The 25239-nt window shown below is 39.5% G+C and overlaps 3 protein-coding genes across 10 annotated transcripts; 2 read left to right on the forward strand and 1 right to left on the reverse strand.

Annotated features, from left to right (window-relative positions):
* Positions 1 to 1894: 1894 nt before the first annotated feature.
* On the reverse strand, positions 1895 to 10955 carry arsh (arylsulfatase H). The gene is made up of 11 exons (XM_058391966.1): positions 10665 to 10955; positions 9324 to 9365; positions 8407 to 8544; positions 8209 to 8330; positions 6638 to 6760; positions 5442 to 5865; positions 5189 to 5325; positions 4971 to 5105; positions 2735 to 2897; positions 2396 to 2517; positions 1895 to 2318 (listed from the first exon to the last, which is right to left on the reverse strand). The coding sequence occupies exons 2-11, from the start codon at positions 9341 to 9343 to the stop codon at positions 1996 to 1998; spliced, it is 1707 nt and encodes a 568-aa protein (XP_058247949.1). The 5' UTR covers positions 9344 to 9365; positions 10665 to 10955; the 3' UTR covers positions 1895 to 1995.
* A 6120-nt stretch (positions 10956 to 17075) lies between these two features.
* On the forward strand, positions 17076 to 20592 carry LOC131354232 (dehydrogenase/reductase SDR family member on chromosome X-like). Of its 2 annotated transcripts, XM_058391622.1 has the most exons (7): positions 17076 to 17219; positions 17616 to 17723; positions 18622 to 18690; positions 19130 to 19231; positions 19385 to 19589; positions 19719 to 19926; positions 20123 to 20591. In XM_058391622.1, exons 1-7 carry the CDS (start codon positions 17120 to 17122, stop codon positions 20309 to 20311), a joined length of 981 nt encoding a protein of 326 aa, XP_058247605.1. In that variant the 5' UTR covers positions 17076 to 17119; the 3' UTR covers positions 20312 to 20591. The 2 variants fall into 2 exon arrangements, with proteins under 2 accessions (XP_058247605.1, XP_058247606.1); XM_058391623.1 differs by lacking the exon at positions 17616 to 17723 and having other exon boundaries at positions 20123 to 20592.
* A 486-nt stretch (positions 20593 to 21078) lies between these two features.
* On the forward strand, positions 21079 to 24363 carry LOC131354235 (zinc finger protein 239-like). Of its 7 annotated transcripts, none has more exons than XM_058391627.1 (3): positions 21079 to 21232; positions 22198 to 22286; positions 22924 to 24363. In XM_058391627.1, exon 3 carries the CDS (start codon positions 23068 to 23070, stop codon positions 23890 to 23892), a length of 825 nt encoding a protein of 274 aa, XP_058247610.1. In that variant the 5' UTR covers positions 21079 to 21232; positions 22198 to 22286; positions 22924 to 23067; the 3' UTR covers positions 23893 to 24363. The 7 variants fall into 7 exon arrangements, with proteins under 7 accessions (XP_058247610.1, XP_058247608.1, XP_058247613.1 ...); XM_058391625.1 differs by having other exon boundaries at positions 22977 to 24363; XM_058391630.1 differs by having other exon boundaries at positions 22201 to 22286.
* Positions 24364 to 25239: the final 876 nt, after the last annotated feature.

The raw sequence follows: 25239 nt of genomic DNA on the forward strand, positions 1-25239 counted from the left end.
CAGCACTCTGCTATGCTCACTCAGCTAGACACGTTTTCTCTCCCAGCCTGAGTTTGTTGTGTGCTGAAGTTTATATATTACGCAGTAAGATGTTTTATCTCAGGTTAGCTGGAGGATATTTTCAGTTTGTAGTTTGCTTATAATTGTAAAATATTTGAATTTCATCTCATCTGTTCATCAGCACAACACACACGCTAGGCTTATTTACAGCACATCACATGTTGTGTTTTTTAATTTCTTGTTTTTTTTCAGTAAATGGGCTGATTATCAGACCGATAGTAGATCCAAGTATCATTATTGTGTATCATAGGCTAACGTTTACTAACTAGCGATTCGTTAGGATAAACTGGCACAGTGTTAAGGGGTTTTGCTAGGTCCTGCTGTTTGTAACATGAAGTCTACATGCTCACGGTCGCATCTCTTCTCTGAGCTGCTTCTCTTCATATATATATATATATATATATAACCACATGTTGTGTCAGTTTATGGAAATACTTACCTTATTCCACATCTTGTCTTTCTCCTGTCAGTGAGATGGGTAAAAGGTAAGAGGTGGCGTTAGGAGATTAGGACACATTTGATATTTGCACTACTTTTTTTTTTTTTTTTGCAAGTTCATTGTGTGTGAGTAATTTTCACTATAAAGACAACACAAAAGGCAGAGAGGTGGAATGAAACGCTGTAAATCCTCTGGATCCTCTTTTCATCGCCACTACAGCTCAAGTCAGTGAGAGGCCATGAGACCACATAATACAGATAGATGAAGATGTGCAGATACTCAGACAGACAGACAGACAGACACTCAGGCAGACAGACACTCAGGCAGACAGACACTCAGAGAGACAGACAGACACTCAGGCAGACAGACAGACACTCAGGCAGACAGACACTCAGGCAGACAGACACTCAGAGAGACAGACAGACACTCAGGCAGACAGACACTCAGACAGACCGACAGACACTCAGACAGACAGACACTCAGATAGACAGACAGCCAGTCAGACACAAACTCAGGACAGTATTCTAACATAAGGCACAAGTTCCAGCTGTCAGACTGTGACATAAAACTTTAAATAACATTATAATAAAGCAAAAATAAATAAATAAATAAATATATAAAATAAGTAACGTAAAATGAACTATTAAAACCCACACGAAAAAGTAAAGCTAAACTTTATTTATTTATTTTTTTTAAAATGCCCCATTACTTTGATTCTAAATTATTGTGAATGTAGTTAGTCTTTGTGTTTGTGACATTTATATATAAAAGAGATATACTGTACTTAACGTTGTTGTTCTTTCAGCTGCTCCCTGTGTGTGAGGGGTCGCCACAGCAGACCAACTGGTCCACACAACAACTTGGCACAGGTTTTACACCAGATTCCCTTGGGACAGGCACTGCATCCTGTGGCTGGGGTTTGGGCATGGGCATCAAACCCGGGCATTCTAAATGGTAGGCGACAAACATACCACTGAGCCACCAATGCCCACAAAATATACTGTATTTAATAATAATCATAATAATAATAATAATATGTAGGTGAAAATAGTATTTTCCTTGATAAATTATCTTTTTTTTATTTCATGTATTATATTTTTTAATTGCTGTTTTTTAGTGATGATTTAATTGCTTTATGTATATAATACATAATAAATAATATTTATCTGTCTTTTTCTCTGTATTAATGATGCCCCAGGAAAGGTTTTGAAGTGAAACAGCGCCTCACTGTGGCCTCACATACCTCAGGTACATTTCTTTTCTCAGTGAATGAGATGTGGGACATGTCCCAAGAATCACAGTCACTGCAAATCACCCACCCACCCACACACACATTCACACACAGTGTCAATACACACTAGCTGAGCTGTTTATTACAGAAAACTGAGATAATAATGAGTCTTGTGCAGCATTTATTCAATTTACACAAGTCATTTGTCTCAAGCAGAAATAAGAAAGTTCCTCCATAGGCAAACGTGCTGCTATAATGATATCCCTCAAGACTCTGAGCAGGAGCAGAATGGGAAAACACCGCAGCATGGCTGTAACCATGGTTTCCACAGCGTGTTCTGCCATGACAGCTGGTTCTCAGGAAGAGTCAGTGTTCTCTGGTGTTCCTGTACAGCATCTTGAACACGCTGCAGCACCTCGCGGTGACGTGGCTCCGTCTCCGCCGTCAAGGGCACCGCCTCCGAGGGGTCAGAGGTCACGTCGAAGACAAGTGGCGGGTCGTGATGTGTGATGATGTCACCGTAGCACAAGCACATATGTGTGCTGTTACAATTCGAAGTGAAGAAGTGCACTTTGAAGACGGAGTCACCTAAAAAAAAACATTAAAAACTTACTATTAATATATGTCTGTGCTTTGTGTGTGTGTGTGTGTGTGTGTGTTCTCACTGTCAGGAGGATGCCAGCGGACCGCAAACAAATGAACACCACAGTAGTGAAACATGAACTCGTGTTTTGAACGCTTAGTTTTCCGCTCCAGCAGTGGCAGCAGGTCATGACCATCCAGAATTCTTAATAGTATACACCACACACACACACACACAGAGTAATTATTTACAATTTGTTCATTTCACTTATGCCACACTGCAGCTGAATCAATGTTATGTGCTGATGATTAAAAGACTACAGGAGCTATGTATTACCACTAAAATGAAATATAAAGTATATAGTGCCACTAGATCATTCAGTTGCCAAATGTTAATTGTTTAATGTGTAAGATGTACTAGCCTGTCATTAGGCAGCTGTCCTCCTGCTAGATTCACTACAGTAGGAAAAATGTCCATTAAACTTGTAGGCTCATTAATGATTTCTCCGGCCGGAAGACGATTTTTCCAGCGGAATATTCCTGGAACACGAATCCCGCCTTCCCAGCCAGCCATGTTCTTACTACCTGCATAAAACACATAGATCTTGGGACGAGATCAGGCCTTTTAACCATCACACCCAGAACAAACCATCCAGTGGGGAAAAAAACAGTATTATTGTATTTATTTAAGCAAAGTCAGTTCAATAAACATAAATAATTGTTTAAAGAAGTGTTTATAAGTGTTTTTTCTATACAGAATAATGAAAACAAAAGTGTTGATGTTGCTCCCTACTGAGACTGATAATCAAATGTGATTACTGAGGTTGAGATTTACTCAAGTGCTGATGCTGCTCTATACTGATGAGGAGAAACACTTAATCTGTTAGTACCATACTCTCTTGATGAGAAGAAACATTTAATCTGTTAGTACTGTACTCTACTGATGAGGAGAAACACTTAATCTGTTAGTACTGTACTCTACTGATGAGGAGAAACACTTAATCTGTTAGTACTGTACTCTACTGATGAGGAGAAACACTTAATCTGTTAGTACTGTACTATACTGATGAGGAGAAACACTTAATCTGTTAGTACTGTACTATACTGATGAGGAGAAACACTTAATCTGTTAGTACTGTACTATACTGATGAGGAGAAACACTTAATCTGTTAGTACTGTACTCTACTGATGAGGAGAAACACTTAATCTGTTAGTACTGTACTATACTGATGAGGAGAAACACTTAATCTGTTAGTACTGTACTCTACTGATGAGGAGAAACACTTAATCTGTTAGTACTGTACTATACTGATGAGGAGAAACACTTAATCTGTTAGTACTGTACTCTACTGATGAGGAGAAACACTTAATCTGTTAGTACTGTACTATACTGATGAGGAGAAACACTTAATCTGTTAGTACTGTACTCTACTGATGAGGAGAAACACTTAATCTGTTAGTACTGTACTCTACTGATGAGAAGAAACACTTAATCTGTTAGTACTGTACTCTACTGATGAGGAGAAACACTTAATCTGTTAGTACTGTACTCTACTGATGAGAAGAAACACTTAATCTGTTAGTACTGTACTCTACTGATGAGAAGAAACACTTAATCTGTTAGTACTGTACTCTACTGATGATGTCTATTATGGTCTATTATGATGTGTCTAGTTGAGTGCAAGAGTAAGTTGGTTGTGGCCAGAATCTCAGTGAGAATTTTCCCCTTTCTTGAATATAACCTGCATTTAGACAGTGTGGACACTCATCAGTGTGCGTCTGACCTCTTATAGACATACAGAAGTTTGGCTTTGCTTATAGATGTCAGACCCACAGTCTCAGTGGCTATGGAACAGTGACCCAGGGAGAGCAGGTGTGGTGTGATGGACGATGGTCATTGAAGATACATCAGTGACATCAATAACAGGTGGAATTCTGGCCGAAATGGGCTAATCAACAATGCAGGCTGCACAGTCAGACACGCAGCCTGTGTCTCTTTAAGAATTTGCAGACGATCAGTAACCAGTTCTCTAATTACAACAGTTCAGTGTGTAGGCAGATTCCCAAGACAGAAAATGTCTATTGTTTGTGATTGTGTGCTCCCTTGGTGGATTATGTAAAACACCACAGTACTCATATCTTTTGAAGTTTTATTACATGTGACCCCCTTAAGGGCTCTTACAAGTAAAATAGCTTTTCTTTTTTAAAGACAACGATAGGCAACAATCAACTTTTATTTTCCACACACCATTACTTCCATTTTCTGCCCAATCTCGCCTTCTCAGTGGTGATAATGCAACTTTCCTATTGTACTGTTCATGGACATCTCTGGGCTTCACTATTTAGTTTTTACTGTACACATGGGTGATTTGCATTTCAATATCAATATCTATTTATAAATGAGGTCCGATGACATCGCAGATCTTTCCATTAAAAATGTACACACAGTTTTCCCAGGATGCCTGACCACCTCCTACTGACAGTGTGTTCAATAACCCTCCCTTGGAGCTCCATAGCACCAAAGCCCCCCAGCTGAAGGATGTACATTATGGCCAAACTGGCAACCCAGTCATCATATAAATCAATGAGATCAGTTTGGTCAGTGGTCAGTTTTGCTCAGTTCTGCTGTTGAGTATTTGATGTCTTTTACAACGTACCTCGATAAATTCCATTCCAGCCTCCTATATGGCCTTGTGAGTCTGAAACCCAGATATCTCCTCCGTGATCAGACGTGAAGTACATCAGAGTCTTTTCAGAAAGTTTCAGCTTCTCTACAATCTTCACCATCCTGCCTGCAAGAGGACATTTTATAACAAAATAACAGGAAAAGAATAAAAAACACATTTCAACTAAACCAGCTTCAAATTTCTCTCACCAATCATCCAGTCCACTTCCTCAACATTGTCTCCATAAACACCATGTTTGCTTTTTCCCGCAAACTGTTTGGAGATGAAGAGCGGTGTGTGGACGTGAGGCAGAGACAGAAACAACAAAAAGGGTCTGTTCTGGTTTCTGCAGGTGCAGAACAGTAACTTGGCTTTAGACCAAATATAAATATGTACCAATTCTACATTATAATACCTTGCATGTAGTTTTTTCAGGTGTCACTGTTTTGTGTGCAGCCTCACCTTTCAACAAATTGCTCTGCCTCTTTCATTAGCTTCTCAGTTAGCGTTTCCAGGTTCATTGGTTGTTCCACTACATCCTGGTTCCTCATGATGATGCAGTTCCAGGTTTGTAGGAATGCAAATGGAATGTACCAAGTCAAAAAGCCAAGTACGTAAACAGCGATCAGGAACACAAGCGTCCTGGAGCTGATTTCCAGAAGTCCAGTGATTTTAGCCGTGATTAGTGTCAGCAGTGCCAATGCTAACAACATAAAAATGTTCCACAGCAGCTCCTGAAGGTCTCCTAGCACCTCGTTGCCCTTTCCAGGTTTGCAGTTGTTAAACAGGGTGAAGGGAAGACCATAAAAGAAGTCGAAACCATGGCTGTTGGGATGGTGGCAGTGATCGTTCCTGCTCTTACAGCTCACACCCAGGTGCCACTTTCCTGGACAGAATGGAAAAGTAAAGATTGCTCACTAAACTCTACTTATTGTACACAAAAAAGTTCAGCACAGTATGATTCCTTTACACCTCACAACCTGAGGCTATACACGAGGGTCCAATCTTATCCTAGGTGTTTCTGTCCTCAGAACTCACTCTTGCTGGATGTTTTTTTGCACCATTCTGTACAGACTTTTGAACCATTCGGTATAAACTACTTTATTATTCATCCCAATGGGAAAATATTGTAAATTTCCTATTGGAATGATTCCACAATTGGAATTGTGTGAAAAACACAGATTTCCTGGCACCAACAACCATGTCTCTGTCACAATCTCTGAGATCAGGTGTGAGGCAGTAAACAGGGGCAAAATTGTACTGGATGTCACGTACTCTTGCCCTTTTCTAAGGCCAGTGGAGTTTTCCACCACCAAGGCCATAGGACCTGGGCATCGCTGTGGGTGAAGTAAGTAGATGTGGCCTTTTCCATGTGGTTCCACAACAGATTCTGGTAGCCACAAATCTTCCATCATAACATTTAGCATTCATGGACTTTATTCTCAAGGTGTAGTAAAGCTACATTTATAAGGTTTTATATTTTACATTTGAGGAATATAAACATGTAAAATAAAAACTGTGGTACTTTCTTATTAGTTACCTGTTGATATTCATCCATGCTAGCTAGCTTATACTTTGCTAAATTTAACATGCTTCATGCAGTTTTCAGAGACACACCTGAGTCAGAATAACAAAACTGCCAGATATGACTGCCTTACCCACAATTCCTGTAGTGTAACCCTGCTCTTGCAGGAGTTTGGCAAATGTGGTTTCATTGGAAGGAAGTCCTCCTGAAGCCCCGAGGAACAGGATCACCTGCACTCTTCCAGTACTTCCGAGACCTCAGGTGGAAATATTATGGAGAAGGTGGTATGAACTTTAAGCAGATCATGAAAAGGTTTCAATTTCATTTACATTTTATTTTGTTAAACTTCATAGAGGAGTGAAGGTTATCATTTGGCTGAATGATGGTAATGATGAAAAAGAGAAAGTATGCATTGTGTTTTTTTTTTTATTTTATCTTGTACTGAGGAGGAAACTCTAGAACCAGATGTTCACTACACTGATCCTGAGAAAAGAATAACAGCCATGATCTTGAGGCCCAGAAATTCTCCTCCCTTAAATAATTCAAATAGTTCTTTTTGTCCTTAAAGAGTGTGAAAGATGTTAGCATGAATATTCAAAGATAAAACGTAACCTGAAAAGAAGACTGATATGAGATGGTGGTGCATTTTTTGAGCTGTGTCCACCTCTTGGGGATCTTCTTGGTGCCTGGGTTGGACTTGCTAATGAGATGTCTACTGGCGAATCATGGAGCTCCTTTGTCTTTGTGCCCAAGCTTCTTACTGACTTCAGCAATGCAAGATTTTATATCTTATAGTTTCATGATGAGTTCTTGGAATTGTTGGATCTGTGAAAAGAGAACTGCCAGGTCTCCTTGGGCCATCGGTTTTAGTAGCTCACAGCCTTTAGGAAACTGATGATGGCTTTTGGTTTGCAAGAACCATTATTGACATTGACATTAGAGACTAATGAACAGGTTCCTGCTGGGAAAAGAAGTTTGCTGCTGATTGATGTGGAATCATTATGAGTACCTCATTCAGGTCTTTGGGACAATCCAGGAAGCCTCCAGAAATGTATACTGGCAAAAGACCATGGGCAGCTACCTGGGGTTCAGTACCTGTACTGGAGTGGTTCAGCTGTAGGTGGAAACGTTCTGGGGTTGGTGTGAAGGCTCATACCCAGTTTCCCCTCCTCATACATCTCACAAATAGCTTCAGCAACCAACAAAGTGCCTGGCAGACACCCAGCAGTCCAAGTAGGAGGACATTGTGCAGGGTCTCAGATCTGGTGACCCAGGCTTCAAGCAATGCTTTGTACTAGAGAGCAATGCTTAGGAGTGAGTCTGGAAGCTGTGTTACTGAGGAGAGGAACGCTCAAGGTCTGTTCCATTCCTGAGCTGCAAGCAGTTGTGGAGAAAAGATTCACTTTGAAGACTGACACATTTACATTGCAGTGACAAATTGAATGACACCAGTGCCAGGATTTTAGGTGGTACCTGTCATTCCAGCTCTACCACTCCACTGAGATATTGCCAGAGGCTCTTTGCTCTTTCAAGCAAATGCACTTTTTAAAATGTGTTTAATAATTTACCAAAAGTACTGTGTTGAAATTAAGCTACATAACATTCACAATAACACATAACATAACACAAACTTTCTCCAGTTGACTGTATACAACAAAAACCAACACAAATATAATCATAAATGTTACACATACAGATACACACCTGTGCGCAGAGCGTAACGTCCAGTCATGAATGCAGCTCTGCTTGGTGTACAGAGAGGAGCAGCAGCTATGTGCTGAGTCAGTTTCACTCCTTCCTTCGCTAACCTGTCGATGTTCGGGGTTCTGGATACAAATCAGATGTCAGACTTGTCTGAAAATTCCAGTCAAAATTAAGACAATATGTGCATGGTTTATTTACCTGATCGTATCGTTTCCATAGCAACCAACATCCCCGATCCCCAGATCATCAACCATCATGAGTATAAAGTTGGGTTTGGTGACATCTTCAGCATTTGTAACACTCTGAACACTTAGAATAAACAATCCGAGCAAGTACCTGGAAGGTTTACAACAACAATGACGTTCATCACCACAGCAGCATGTGTAGCCTGATATATCAATATTACATTAAACTGCAATGTTTACATTACAAACTGCTTACAATTTTTTACAAATGTTTACTGTGTTGATTAACAATTACATTTGTGTTCACTGAACACCAGAAGGTTTGTATTTATGCTATACTGCCAAAAGTTTTAGGACACCCCTCCAAATCATGTTTGTATGGTGTTGTTTTTCAGGGGTTGGGCTCGGCCCCTTAGTTCCGGTGAAAGGAACTCTTAATGCGTCAGCATACCAAGACATTTTGGACAATTTCATGCTCCCAACTTTGTGGGAACAGTTTGGGGATGACCCCTTCCTGTTCCAACATGACTGCACACACATCAGTGTCTGACCTCACAAATGCGCTTCTAGAGGAATGGTCAAAACATTCCCATAAGCACACTCCTAAACCTTGTGGAAATCCTTCCCAGAAGAGTTGAAGGTCTTATAGCTGCAAAGGGTGGGTCAACTCCATATTACATTCATGTGCATGTAAAGGCAGACGTCCCAAAACTTTTGGCAATATTGTGTAGCTAGCTGAGGTACGAGCAGCATGAAAAACTTGCAAGCTATTTACCTAGCTAGCTAGCTAGCTCTGGATGTTACTTCATAAATTTTGGAGGAAAACAAGTCTAATAAAGGGTGTATTATATAGTCCTACATAACAATATTGCAGTAATTTAATATTAATTAATAAAGTTTTGAATAGTAGAAAAAAAGCACACATCATACCTCAGACTTATGTGAGCCATCAGAAGAACCACCTAAACTCCCCTAAAAGACATGTTTAAAGTAATGAAGAACAGAATCCAGTTCTAGAATACTAGGAATTACAGTAGGGTGGAATGATTAATAGAATGATAAAGTATAACCTTCTGCACGGCTCTTCTAATGACAGTGAGCTAAAATATTACCCAGCATGGACAAATGAGAGAGGAATATATGCACACTATTGCACTATATGCAAGTTTGTCTAATGATAACATATTTATCATTACAGTCTGATCAAAGGTCACAGGTTTTTACAGGGTATATATAACTCAGCAGCTGGGTTATATAATACAGAAATAACACACTCTATTCATATTAAAATATGTGGACACCTGATAGTGATACCTATAATTGATTCTTCATCAAATGCAAAATGTCTTAGCGTTAAATTTCCCTTCACTAAAACTCAAACCCAGTTCCAGCGTGACAATGGAGGTGAAGGTTGGAGAAAGTGGAAGAACTGGAGTGTCCTGCACAGAGCCCTGACTTTGACTGAACACCTTTGGGATGAACTGGAACCTGGAGTCTCCTCAACATCCTAACATCAGTGTCTGATCTCACTAACGCTCTTGTAGCTGAATAATCACTAATCCCCCACAGCCCCAATCCATCATCTAGTGGAGAACCATCACAGAAGAGTGGAGATTATTATTACAGCAAATCTGAAATGTATACTTTTGGTCCGTATATACTGGGCACAATGGGTTTGACCGCCTGGAGACATTTAATTTCAGAAAACATACACGTTATGCACACAGGCTAGTCAAGGACTGGCAAAAGGAATCAAAAGGTGGAATGAACTGAACCAAAATCTAGCCAATCAGTGCACAGCTTCTTGTTTCAGGCTCAATTCCCCATGCCGTCGTGTCACCGCCTCACAGCTCCACGGTTTCTGGTTAGATCCTGGACTGGTGACTGTCTGTAAGCAGGTTACAAACTACTGACTCTAAATTACCCCTTGTGTGTGTGACCAGTGCTCACTGAAGATGAATGAATGAATGAATGAATGAATGCAATTCAAACAAAGGCCGCTGAGGAAGTAATCATTCCCAATGCTATTAATTCAACATGATTTAAGCTTTTAACATTCTATAATATTCTATTTTAATATTCTTATTATATAAATAATAGGTAGCCAGGTATAAAACAAAACTCTTGACTCTTTTTCCCAATCATATTGGGAAAACTATATATAAAACAGCAGTATATCCATTTTATACTGAGACTGCATCAGGAAGACTGGATTCTCAGATAAATTAAACTTAAATTAGCTTTTACTGTAAATAAATCAGATTTTCTTACTCCTCTGGTCCACGGTACTGCTGTGGCGGAGAATCAAAACAGGACTGTCCTTTCTGCGCTCTCTCGGGTTGAATCCCAATCGGCTTTGTGTTGCCTATCGAGTACACCACCTGGAGCGGAGAAAGCACTAATTTCGTCACCTATGTAGTGCACATATCTAGGGCATCATTTTGGTTAATACGTTTTGTCCTTCGATATCGAATAGTTCTTTAGTACGTGCAAACCCGTGTGTCTCTAATACAAGTCACTAAAATTGTGGTTAGTCTAAATGCAGGAGTCTTTACATATTGCTGAATCAAAACAAACCAGTCTTTGTTTCATCCGCTTTTAAATAACGTTATCCTAAAGCCCGAGTGCTAACTTCCGCCAGCTCCCTCATGAAATGTTACATTTTAGCACATAGCGTTATATTGACCTTCCTCCAAATATAATTCCGTGCTCATTTAATACGGTCTTTACGGAAGAAGGCGTTTCTTATAATATAGTGAAGTTACTGTAACACATTTAACACATTGTGTACTCCTTTTACATTAACTGCATCGTTTATCTAATTATTAGTACTTGTCAGAGCATAACTTTCAGACAGAAAGTGGGGTGTTCCTTGTGGGGTGTTTCTGGTCTGCAGTGGTCAGTATCTATCAAAAGTATCCACTGAGTCCTTAAAGTTCTGTAAGTATCCTTTAAGTCCTTTAAGTTGCAAGGTGGGACCCATGGAAGTCTGACCTCGCAACTTACAGGACTTAAAGGATCTGCTGCTAACATCTTGGTGCCAGATACCACAGCACACCTTCAGGGATCTAGTGGAGTCCATCTCCGACGGGTCAGGGCTGTTTTGGCAGAAAAAAGTCGGACCAACACATTATTAGGCAGGTGGTCATAATGTTATGCCTTATCGGTTTAAGACATACAGAAAATAAGGCTTAAAGCTTGAGGTTATGTGAGGTCTTCTCACCAGAGTGTAAATCTGTGCCTGAGCACCAGGAGGAGGCAGAACTGCACTGTGGAATTAAACAGGTTTGTGTAAGAATGCAGTCACTGCTGGTCAGGGCTATGATGGACAAACAAACACAAAAAGACTTACAATAACCAAAACACATAAATACAAACTCATGGTTACTAAACATAAAATTACATGGACACAGTTGTCTTCAGTCACCTGCCTTTTCTGTTAACTGTTTATTAAGAGATTTATTAAAATCTGCCATAAAGTGTGTCTGTTTTTTTTTACCCCCAAATCCCACTTTATGTACTCATTCACAAACATAAATAAAAACCAAAACTGTTACAAATAAGTGTTCATTAATGATTTTCCAGCCCACTTTCAATTCCAACTACAATTAAAACCACACAAAGACCTGAAATTATGTTCAAAATAGGACAGAAACATTGATTATCTAATTTCTGCTTATAAATTCATTGGATAAAATGACATTTCTTTTTTTTGGAAAAAACACATTTCACAACAGTGTACAGTCTCATGACTCTGATCTGAATCAGTGTAATATCTGTATAATTCCCACTAAAGCTGATGGTTCTGTATACTGTCTTTATCTACTGTCTCTAAATGTAGTCCATTTTGCCATAAAAACGCAACCCTCGTAATCCTGGCTCCAGCCTCCACATGACATCGTCTCAAATCAACATAATATTTCATCATCTAGTGAGCCAGGATTGGCAAGCTTGAGAAGGAACATGCAAAAGCTTGGGGAGAGCTTGGAGGCAGTAATGTGGCAGTTGTAGGCTGTAGGTGGTAGACTGCTCTAAATGAACATTTGTCCTTGATCAGCAGTGATACCTGGTCACCTGGTTCATAGATGAGCATCACAGAGCAGCCAGTGAAGTGCTTTATTTAGATGGCGATACACCTCTTTTTGTTCCATGGTCCTGCATTTGAAAACTACTCGTCCAGAGATGGTGTGTTTGCCATGTGCTGTCTGGAGAAAGCGATATATCTGATGAAGGGTGTTACCTTCCCTGTTGTCTACATTCTTCAGGGGGCTTGAGTTTTCTTGAGCAGTTATGGGGTACATCCTAGCTGGCTCCCACACCCCCATTAGCAACATCACCCTCTATTATAAACAGCTTGGTTTTTAGAATCAGAGCTGAGGGATATTAGTTAATGTTTTGGTGGTTGTTGGTCATTGCATGATTATAACACTTTTAATAAATCATCAATATAAGTTTGCAAACCAAGGAGATCTTGGCTAAATCTGTGCTACAGTGTCATAAAATGTTGTTTTGAAGATACTATCGTTACTGTTATTTTACTTTATTGCTATTTTATTGATACTTTTATTATTTTATTGTTTATTTATTGTTTATGAAAATGATGGTGATTTGTAATGCTTAATTAATAGACTGCTGGGTGGTAAAAAATACATATATATATATATATATATATATATATATATATATATATATATATATATATATATACAATATAAAATATAATAATATATGATGTACACCGATCAGGCATAACATTATGAGCAGTGACAGATGAAGTGAATAACACTGATCATCTCCTCATCATGGCACCTGTTAGTGGGTGGGATATATTAGGCAGCAAGTGAACATTTTGTCCTCAAAGTTGATGTGTTAGAAGCAGGAAAAATGGACAAGCATAAGGATTTGAGCGAATTTGACAAGGGCCAAATTGTGATGGCTAGACGACTGGATCAGAGCATCTACAAAACTGCAGCTCTTGTGGGGTGTTCCCGGCCTGCAGTGGTCAGTATCTATCAAAAGTGGTCCAAGGAAGGAACAGTGGTGAACCGGTGACAGGGTCATGGACGGCCAAGGGTCATTGATGCACGTGGGGAAAGAAGGCTGGCCCGTGTGATCCGATCCAACAGACGAGCTACTGTTGCTCAAATTGCTGAAGAAATTAACACTGGTTCTGATAGAAAGGTGTCAGAATACACAGTGCATGATGGGTCAGGGCTGTTTTGGTAGCAAAAGGGGGACCAACAGAATATTAGGCAGGTGGTCATAATGTTATGCCTAATCAGTGTATAATAGCCGAGAGAATCACACATGATTATGATTTGATATCAACAGGTTTCTTTTAGAAATGCCTTTGGTGCACTAGTTGCATTTCATCAACTGAACACTGTGGCCAGTGTGTGTGTGTGTGCGTGTGTGTGTGAACAACATACACTGAGTGCAACTGCATCGAGGACAGTCTCATTTTATGTGAGATATCAGGAGGAGATCAGCACTCCCTCTCTCGCGCTCTCTCTCTCTCCCTCTCTCCTTCCATCCTCTACTCATCCTCGTCCATGCTGCCACTTGTTTCTTCTGTCTTCCGTCATGCAGTCTCTCATCTCACCGCTGTACAAGGCCGTGTTAATTGGGTTGTTCATCTTCGTCATCCTCCTCATCCTCTATGTCATCCTGTGGTACATCTGCAGGGACATTGACTGCGAGCACGGCATCTGAGCAGGTAACTGAATGATATTAAATGTGGTATTCAGTGCAGCTAAAGAAAATCTCTGAAGGAAAAAATGCTTTAGATGAAAAAGTTTCACTATGTATGAAATAACCTTATAAAGAGCAAAAAACTAAATCACATTAGTATTTGTTGTGATTTGTTGTGTATTGATATCAGTCTCTCAGGGAAAGTAGTGTGCAGTTTTATATATATTAAAAAAAACTCTGATCTCTTAAGAAGAAATATTTTGTATTACTGTCTCATTTGCTCTCTGTCTTCCTGCCCGTAAATCCAGAGAGATTGGAAGATGATTTCAATCTGAAAAGTCCTTTTTTATCCTAACAGAATATCCTTCTGTTTTTATATTTCCAATTTAATGATAATACCAACAATTCCTAAGACTGGAACATAGCATTATCACCATTTTAAAATGACAATTTAGCTGAAACAGTTTACACCAGGTACCTTCACTTTAGTTATTCTTAAAAAAAAATAATAATAATACAAAGTAAGCATCTCACAGTTAAAATTATGGAAAATAAATTAGACTAAGGTTCTCAATTGTTTACACAAAAGCTTAGCTTAAGCAGAGAGAAAGAATACATTTTAGCTGTGATAAACTGAAAACAGAAAAAAACTGAACATACACAAATGATGGTAATGATGTCAGAGTTGTTTAGAAAACCTGGACACTACAACATAAAACGTCAGCAATTAGTCAAGAAGAATCCTGTTTCAGAAAATAATATTTCAGTATCATTATCATATTTTAAATGTAAAAAGAAATCACGCTATACCATCATAATAAGATATGAATAGAAAGATATATTTCTATTTCTACACACTAAAATTATTCCAGATTTCACTGTATACTTTCATTTCACTCCAACACAAACCAGGACTAGAGATGGAGGCATTAGGACCGCACTATCAACACCTTTTCAGTTTAGAGTTAGATAAAGAGCAATCTGCAAATTAGAGTCATCTCAGTCATCTGTGTAATATATGTATGATTTCTAAACTTTTTTTTCCTCAAAAAATATTTGCATTTTTCCCTGGTTATTAGAGAAATGGAGTTGGGTTGAATTGGGGAAAGTGGGCCAGGAGGAATCCTTTAGGGAGGAATCACTCAATCGTAAGACACACATTCACCTGTCAGATTGATTCGTTTCCACTTCAGATGCGGCGTGTTGGGAAAAATATGATAAATTTGGGTAGGCAGACGCCTGAGGCAGAGCAATATAAACACACACACACACGCACACACACACACACACACACCACACTGATATGGAGGATGGAGTGTGCCATGGTGTAATGCAGAAATTAAAAAAAAAAAAATTCAATATATAAAAGAAAGAGCAGCTGAAATTATTTAGGTTAAATTATTGAACATGATTTGTTAATCCTTTATTTTTCCACTAGTTCCTTGAGGACTCGAGTGATCCATCATTTTATTTATCCTTTTATGACAGTTCATCTTCCGTCATGACAGAAATCAAAAACTTCCTGCTGCTACGACTTAAAAACAGTTCTAAAACAGTTGGTCTAAATCAGGTCTAGCAAATCAAAATGAGAAATGTTAATGATATCTAGGTCATGGGTTAAATTAATTACAGTCGTGATGTTAATGAGCCAATGCGGTAACATTAATACAGTTAAAAATAGGCTGTTGTGACATGTGACATGCCATTTAGCTCCAAAGGCTTCGGAAATATGACAATTTGAATTTATTAAGGAATAACATGTCAGTCTTTTTATCCATTTAAAGTTACATTTATTCTTGTGGAGCGTACGTAAAACAAGTCAGCTCCTGGTTATGCTTATGTTATAGCAGCTATAAACAGTGGAGTTTGGGGATGTTGTGGGGTTAGGGGATCTTACAGGGTTTAGGGGATCTTACAGGTTTTTATGAGACCTTACAGGGTTTTAGAGGATCTTACAGAGTTTTAGGGGATCTTACAGGGATCGTACAGGGTTTTAGGGGATCTTACATAGTTTAGGGGATCTTAGAGTTTTGGGGGATCTTACGGGGATCATACAGGGTTTTTGGGGATCTTACAGGTGTTTAGGGGATCTTACAGGGATCTTACAGTGGAGCTTATAGGGATCTTACAGGTGTTTAGGGGATCTTACAGGGATCTTACAGGGGATCTTACAGAGTTTTAGAAGACCTTACAGAGATCTTATAGGGTTTTAGGGGACCTTACCGGGTTTTAGGGGATCTTACAGGTTTTTATGGGATCTTACAGGGTTTTAAGGGACCTTAAAGAGTTTTAGTGGATCTTACGGGGATCTTACAGGGTTTAGGGATCTTAAAGAGTTTTAGGGGATCATATGGGGATCTTACAGGGTTTTAGGGCATCTTACAGGTTTTTATGGGATCTTACAGGGTTTTAAGGGATCTTACAGGGATCTTACAGGGTTTTAAGGGATCTTACAGGGATCTTACAGGGTTTGTAGGGGCTCTTACAAGGTTTAAGGGATCTTTTGGTAGACGCTGGCTGTTTGTAGACATAGGGTTTCTTTTGATCTTTGAAAATATTTACATTCCTTAGTTCACTTTTTTTCTTCTTGTAGATTAAACTCTTAAATTTCTTAAAAAGTTTGTCTCAGAAAAAGATTAAAATATTCCAAATAATACTTTGAATTTATGTTTATGCGCAAACAATAAATCTCAGCCGGATGCACTGCTATTTACGGTAATTCCAATAAACACATGAATTCTAACTAGCCATTGGTCGTCCTTGATTGTGATTGGTTAGCGGTTGCTACAGGCACGTCACTCACAGCGCATTGACAGCTCATTCATGATTCCGAGACGCCGCTATATGCGCTATCTTATTGGTCAGTGGTTGCTATAGGGGCGTCACTCTCACAGAGTTCTCGTTGTAGGCACGTCACTTTAAGGTTTCTGCTTCCGATTGGTCACTCACAGCACTCGCTGGTTGTATCTCGAGTTCTGATTGGTCAGTGGTTTCTGGTGTGTAGCGTTAGTACACTGTGTTTAACTAGCTGAATTATGGCGATTTTAACACGAATAATATCTGTCCTGAAGCTCTACGTGGTCGGCGTGAAGCTTCTGCTTTATCAGCTCATTCACCGGCCTTTTATTTCTCCAGGTTAGAGTTTAGATCTCCTCTTCTGCTTCACACCGATAAATATTATCGATATCTTACAGCAAGCTTACACTGGGCTGTGTCCCAAACGGCTTCCTAGATGTTTGTATGTTATCTGTGGAGTAAAACTCACAAAGCTCCCTGAAACACATAGTGCACTAGATAGAGTGGACCGTCATTTCACTTGCTTTTACAGCCAGCAGGGAACTAAATCCCAAAGGGCACTACATAGTGTGTAGAAACCAGCTCATACTGGACATGTAGTACACTATGTAGGAGGAAGTCCTGAGATTGTACCCTATTTAGTGCACTCCAAGTGGGAATAAGGAGCAGAATACGACATACCTCCTCACTGAACATTATTATTATTATTATTGTTGTTGTTGTTTGTTATTTTAGTCTTGCCAGAACAGAATGGAAAGGTTGCCATAGTTACAGGAGGAACACGTGGAATCGGGTTCGAGATAGTGAAGCGACTCCTAAATCTGGGAATGCATGTTATTATAGGTAACACACACACACACACACACACACACACACACAGACACAGATCAGACCTGCTTTTTAAAACCAGCCAGGTCAGTTATCTGTGTACATCATTCCTGAGCGTTCATTTAGCTAGTGATCAGCTAGTTAGTTGGTTGGTGGTGATAGTGACGAGTGGTCAGTGGTCACCTCAGTCATAAATATCACCTACTGGGTTTCCCTCATCTTCTCCAGTCCCTCCCATCGTCCATAACCATGCTAGTATGTAGATTGGCTTTACTAAATTGTTCCTAACTAATAGTTCCATGTGTGGGTTTGTAAAACTGAGGGTTTTTAATTTCAGGTAAAATATTTCTATTTGTCATTATGAATTGTGAAGTTTCTCTTTTTCTTTTAGATTTTACCTTCCTGGTTGTCTGGCATGTGGACGCTTCTTACTCTGCCCTCCACCTCGTTGTCTAATAACAGGATAACTAATGGGACTCGTTAATTAGGTCGTGCATTTAATTCCCAGAAGCCAAAAATATTACGAGACAGCCTTTGGTGCCTTCGTCCACTGCTCCGATTAGGACACTAAAAATAGGAAGAGCATTCATGCCTACTTCATTTTCTTACTAGCATGTCAGCCATTTTAAAGCTCTGTCCTGAATATCTGATCGTTTCTAACAAGACCTTTTAATAGGTATTTTATTCTTATTACCCACAATGCTCGACTGTCAGCATGACTGATTGATGAGTGCAATTAAGTCATTAATTACCATGTGGAATATTTAGCTAGCTAATCAAATGAGAAGAACTTTTCCTTGTGCTCTTAAAAATAGGACATAAGCTATCAAGATACCTGGAATACATTTTTGACATTGAGGCATGTTTTATTTGCTGAATAAATGATGTAGTCTTTTTTTTTATTATTCACTAGCTTCTCATGATAAACAACAAGGCCACATTGTGATGGAACGGCTTCATAAAGAGAGCAGTGAAGCTCGAGGTGGGTGTTTGTGATTTGCAGTATTTGGTGATTGGTATTATGTTATACTTCTGCAGTAGGTCAGAAAGACATCTATCTCACTCTGATCTGTAGCTGGATGTTGAACCATGTTGTGCTGTGGTTCCGGGAAGAGGCTCTTAGATTCGCTCAGCAGCGTCAGAGATGGAGGCATGATGAATTCTGGCGGTATTTCAGAACTGACTACGATTAAAAATCGAAATGTTTCATTAGCGATGATGTTGAGCCTTGTATGTGACAGCGACAGTTTGACTCTTCTTTCTCTAATTCATCTCTAAAACTTTCATCTTTCTCTTGTTCTAGTAATTCGTGTTCTGATGCTGTCACTGATGTTCATGTTGATGTCATGTCTACTCATATCCACTCTGTCTTGCTGATATCTTCCTGAATTTGGCTGTTTACATTTGTGTGTTTTATTCAGTGGACTTTGAGGTTCTGGATCTGGCCTCCCAGAAGTCTGTGCGAGAATTTGTCAGACGGTTTAAGGAACGGAAACTTCCCTTACACGTACTCATCAACAACGGTGAATTTAACTGCCTCATATTTCTTTTCTGATTTCATTTCCGTTTCATTAGCAACAATAATGTTAATAATGTGTCTGGAGACACAGGGAGCTGAACGCTCTCCTGCTTGGAGAACCGATGAAATCCTAAAGCTCACCGTGTTTCTTCCACAGCGGGTGTGATGCTGGTTCCTGAAGAGGAAACAGACGACGGTTTTGAGCTTCACTTCTCTGTAAACTACCTAGGACACGTTCTCTTGACTCGCCTCCTTTTGGATACGCTGATTCATTCTGGGATGGAGGAATGTTCTAGAATAATTAGCATTTGCTCTTCAGCGCACTACGTGTCTGATAGAAACCTACAGGACTTCTACAGCACGTAAGTGAGCATGTCCTCGCCTGTGTGTATAAGTCACAACAGTCATAATCCAAACGGCTCTATAAGATGGTATATCGTGATCTTATTGTTGCAAGTAAGAGATTTGTCTGTCTCTGCACTGTTTTGAAGGAAGGATTATAGTTCTCATTCCTCGTACGCTCGAAGTAAGCTGGCACAGCTCCTGTTCACCTACCACCTCCACCAGGAGCTCCAGTCTGGAGGCTGCGCTGTGACGGTGAATGCTGTAGACCCGGGCATGGTGGACACCGAGCTGTACCACCACATGAGCTTTCCAGAAAAAATGGCACAAAAACTCATCGCCTGTCTGCTGTTCAGGGTACGACAACATGCTGATATATCTGTCTGAGAATAGATGTGTTAAAAAAAAAAGGATAATGACACCTGAAAGAGTCGGATCTCATCTGTGAGCCAAGCCAAATGATCTGACTTATCATTAATGTGGTGTAGTAACACACTCTTTTTAGTGTTGTTTGGGAAACAGTGTAACATGGGAATGTTTGGTGTGTCTGCAGACCCCAGAGCAGGCAGCAGAAACAGCCGTGTACGCAGCCACGTCTCAGGACTTCGAAGGCATTAGCGGCTGCTATTTACATGAAGGAATACCTGTAAAATCGTCTTCAGCTTCTTATGATGCCCAGCTCCAGGCTGAACTTTGGAGAAACACCTGCAGACTGCTACGACTCCCAGTTAGCATAAAGTAGATTTTTTTTAAAGATATTACAGGATAATAAGGGAAATTAGTTATTCAATTAGTTTTTCAATTAAAGCAGCATTTTCTTTATGTTTGACTGACGAGGAGTGAAGCGTACTGCTGTGAGTGTGAAGGCATGTTTTTGAGTTGTTTCTGTTCAATTTTTTTTCATCTTGATAGTATTATTACACTTTTACGTTTGTCTTAACTATTTCTCTGCGCCGAAAGACTGTGAAAATGTAAAGAATTACTTTATTCTGCTATAAAAATGTATAATGTTGTTATTTGTAATAAAAAATGTGTTTTCACATTAGAAAATGTGAATTTATTAAAAGAAATATTTATTCACATCATACAGCTCATAAACTCTGGATCCAGCAGTGGGATAATGATATAAAAAAATTAAATAAAATACCCATGTGTCCACGATGAATGAATAACATCATCACCAGGAAACGTCTGACACAGAAAAAATATTACTGAATCGTAGACAGAATTCTCCTCAGTCTTGCAAATAATGATAGATACATTCTAGATAGCATTTAATTGGATGAACACGTGGCTAGGAATGTATTTTTATTTCTAAATAAAAATGCCCTGATGTTCATAAAACTAAAGGACAGGTACAGAAAGCTCTGAAACACCCATTTATTTATTTATTTATTCTTTCTTTCATTTATGTAACAGAATAATAATATCTGCTCATCAGACTTCTTTTAAAGTCTTTATCTTTATGTGAGGCGCTGCTCTGCTTCCGTCCAGTAGGTGGCAGTAAAGCGCTATAACTGGTTGACAAGACGAAGAAGCTAAAGCGGTTTGCGTCAACAATTAAGCTCCTCAATCTTAAAAAAAGAAGAAGAAACAAACAAACAAATAAGTGAATTCTTTATTTTGTTTGCACGTGGAATGTCTTAAGGGCTCTCTGTCTGAGGTAAGTTAACCTCGCGCTCTGAAAAGATTGTGGCTGAATCCCAAATATTATTATTATTATTATTATTATTAATATTTCATTACAGTGCACTACGTATGGTGCTAGACCGCATCTATACAATGTTTTGCACAATAAATCGGATATTATTGTTCATCTGGGATTGAATTTAGCTCTTAAATATTTTATATATATTTTTTTTCTAATTACAACTGCATTGGGTTTTTAGTAGTCGTCACTGTAAAGACGAAGCTGGTTCAATCTCATCTCATCTCATCAATTTCATTGTTTTAATCGTTTTTCCGTCATAACATTGCCTTTAGCTAGGCTTTCTCACATAGCTCCGACTTAGAAAGTACGAGTTGCTCATATTTTTGTCGTCAGATACACCGCGTATCTGTTTGTAAACTCTGGCTCTTTTCATTGAGTTGAATCATTCAATTCAGTTCACCCGTGAGAGTCGACTCTTTTAGCTCCTAAACAGCTCACTGCCATTTTCGACAAGTCAGACACTAGATTTTGCGATATTTGGACATGTGATTATTGTTCCCATGGCTACAACAGTTTTCGAAACCTTAATTTGTTTTTTAATAACTAAAAAGAAATTTTAGTTTTGTAAAATTCACAGTCGTGTCTTGCTGATTCATACACTGCTACGAGTCAAAACACAGGCGTCTTATCATTTATACAAACGACTCCGATGTTGGAATGAGGATTAATGAGAGAATTTTAATTAAATTACGTTGCAAGAGTAACAGCATTATCTTAGAAGATAGAAAGAAAGCGCTCTTGTATGTAGTTTACCTCAAAGAGTCGACTCATTCACAAATGACACAATCAACAGAACTTTGCTCTGAAGTTTCTAGACACTGCACAGTTTGAGTCGTCGTTTTAAGCTGTACAGATCTTATTTGTCCTTTAATTTCTTGGCCTGTTTTGTCATATTATCTTTGTTGTGTCCTTGCCAGTAGGAGTAAAGGTGTATTTCTCAACAGTGGGATGGGTGCAAACACACTTCTGAAGCATGAGGAGAAACCAGAGGCCCTGATTACAAGCGGTGACTATTCACACTCCTTTACAACATTTACATAGAGAAACACAGGGTTGTTTGTCACATCTGTTTAATCAAACCTAAATGTATTGTTGAATTGAATTTCAAACTGAGGTTATCTGCACCGACCAGACGTAGCATTATGACCACTTGCCTAATATTGTGTTGGTCCCCCTTTTGCCCCCAAAACAGCCCTGACCTGTGATGCACTGTGTATTCTGACACCTTTCTATCAGAACCAGCATTAACTTTTTAAGCAATTTGAGCAACAGTAGCTCGTCTGTTGGATCGGATCACATGGGCCAGTCTTTGCTCCACACATGCATCAGTGAGCCTTGACCGCCCATGACCCTGTCGCCGGTTCATCACTGTTCCTTCCTTGGACCACTTTTGATAGATACTGACCACTGCAGACCAGGAACACTCCACAAGAGCTGCAGTTTTGGAGATGCTCTGATCCAGTCGTCTAACCATCACAATTTGGTCCTTGTCAAACTCGCTCAAATCCTTACACTTGCCCATTTTTCCTGCTTCTAACACATCAACTTTGAGGACAAAATGTTCACTTGCTACCTAATATATCCCACCCACTAACAGGTGCCATGATGAGGAGATAATCAGTGTTATTCATGGTGCCTGTCAGTGGTCATAATGTTATGCCTGATCATGTGTATTTTCTTTTGGTTTCCCTTCCAGACATCTGGTGGTTCTGGTGTTCTGCTCCTCACAGCCAGTTCCTACAGATTAAACACGTCTATAAACAATGCTGTGAGGAAAAAGCTTAATCATGACACCCATAGCGATCTCTTGTAGTCAGGAGATATCATCTCTCCATCTTAATACTTCTGATGGTCAAATGCAGGAAGATATTAAGTGTGAGGCAAGTTTTACTCAAGAGAGCATGCTCCAGAGCTACCAAAGCCTCCAGACAAGAGAGAAAAGGCATCACTGCTCACACTGTGGCAAGAGTTTTAATCGTCAGAGTCACCTACTGACACACGAGCGTGTTCACACGGGAGAGCGGCCGTATCAGTGCTCGCAGTGCGGGAAGAGCTTCACTCAGCGGAGCAATCTTCATCTTCACCAGCGCATTCACACCGGAGAGAAGCCGCATCACTGCTCAGAGTGCGGGAAGAGCTTCACCCTGCGCAGTCACCTGCGAATGCACCACGTGGTACACACGCGAGAGCGGCCGTACCAGTGCTTGCAGTGTGGCAACAGTTTCAGCCAGCCGAATCACCTCCGACTGCACCAGCGCATCCACACAGGAGAGAAGCCATACCTGTGCTCCGAGTGCGGCAAGACCTTCAGTCAGCAGAGTCACCTCCGGATACACCAGCGCATCCACACAGGGGAGAGGCCGTACCGCTGCTCGCAGTGTGGACGGAGCTTCACTCATCAGAGTCATCTCCAGCGACACCAGCTCATTCACAGCGGCGTAAAGCCGTATAACTGCCTGCACTGTGGAAAGAGTTTCACACACGGGAGCACGTTGCAGGCACATCAGCGCATCCATACGGGAGAGAAGCCTTATTACTGCTCAGTGTGTGGACGCAATTTCACTTATTTAAGTAACTTACAGAGACACAAGTGCAAGAGTCAGTTAACATGATCCATACACTTTACAGGAAACTTTTGTTATATAACCGTTAGACTTGACGTTGTATTGAAGGAAACAGTAAATGTTTGCTTAAAGCTTGTGTTCTACATGAATAAGTGTCTGCATACACTTTTTTTTCATGTAATTAATAATGAAATGGATGTGGTGATAAATTATTAGCAATTATTTATATTTCAATGAAGAATAAAGACTACTAGCATTAAATGTACACTCTCTGGTGTCACCCAAATGAGGATGAGGTTCCCTTTTGAGTCTGGTCCCTCTCAAGGTTTCTTCCTCTTACCATCTAAGGGAGTTTTTTCCTTGCCACAGTCGCTTCAGGCTTGCTCACTAGGGATGATTTTGTTTAACATTAACCTTGGACTTTTGTGCTATGTTTCTTATGTTCTGTAAATCTGCTTTGAGACAATGTCCACTGTTAAAAGCACCATACAAATAAAATTGAATTTAATTGAAATGTAACCCAGTTAAGTGGCTTATCAAAGCAACTGATCACAAGAATTTAACTTCCTGAGTTGGCCATTATATAAGGCACACCAACATGCTGCATATCTACATAGTGGAGTACATTGTGGATTATGATGTCTATGTGTAACACTAGTATCAGTGTTGTAACGGAATTTATTTGAATAATTTGAAGAATTTGATTTTGTAAAACCACCATGAATTTGTCTTGATGTCACTGGCTGTCATTGACATCCTAGAAAAGCTTTATGGAAAGCGTGAACATCCGTAGTAAAAGTATCTACCAAAATGTTTCATTCTGAATAAACTGATTAAAGTGTTTTGTTTTAGAAGAACATTGAGATAATATATACTTAATATATACTTAATATATTCACAGAGATTTACTTTTCATTCATTCAGTCATTCATCTCTCTGGGGATTTGTTCAATGTATTATTCCCTACAGGAATGACTGAATACTTTAAATTTATTATTTACAAAGTATAAAGATATGTGGAATGGATTGAATGGAAACCTTACAAACTTACAGTTAACAAAAACTTTACACGTCTTGAAACATTTTATGTTCATGACTTGTGGTACGTAGTGCATCATGTAAAGCTCTTTTCACTTCTGGTGGAATAGGGACAGTCATGTGTCTCCAGTATCCATCCCCTTCACTCTTTTACTCAGTGTCTCAGAACATCCGAACCACTTCCTGTGTGCTTTCTCATTTGACAAACAGCAGCTTATCTCTATTCCTGCATATGGTGCAACAGAAGCTTTTCTAAACAAGTTGTCACTCTCTATCCTGCTGGACAGGATGGTCCCACAACCCCTAGTTTTGTTTTTGAGGAGGTCCTGAGCAGTGTGGGGCTTGTGAGAGTTATCC

Source organism: Hemibagrus wyckioides, linkage group LG06 (assembly GCF_019097595.1).
Source record: "Hemibagrus wyckioides isolate EC202008001 linkage group LG06, SWU_Hwy_1.0, whole genome shotgun sequence".
Lineage (NCBI taxonomy): Eukaryota > Metazoa > Chordata > Actinopteri > Siluriformes > Bagridae > Hemibagrus > Hemibagrus wyckioides.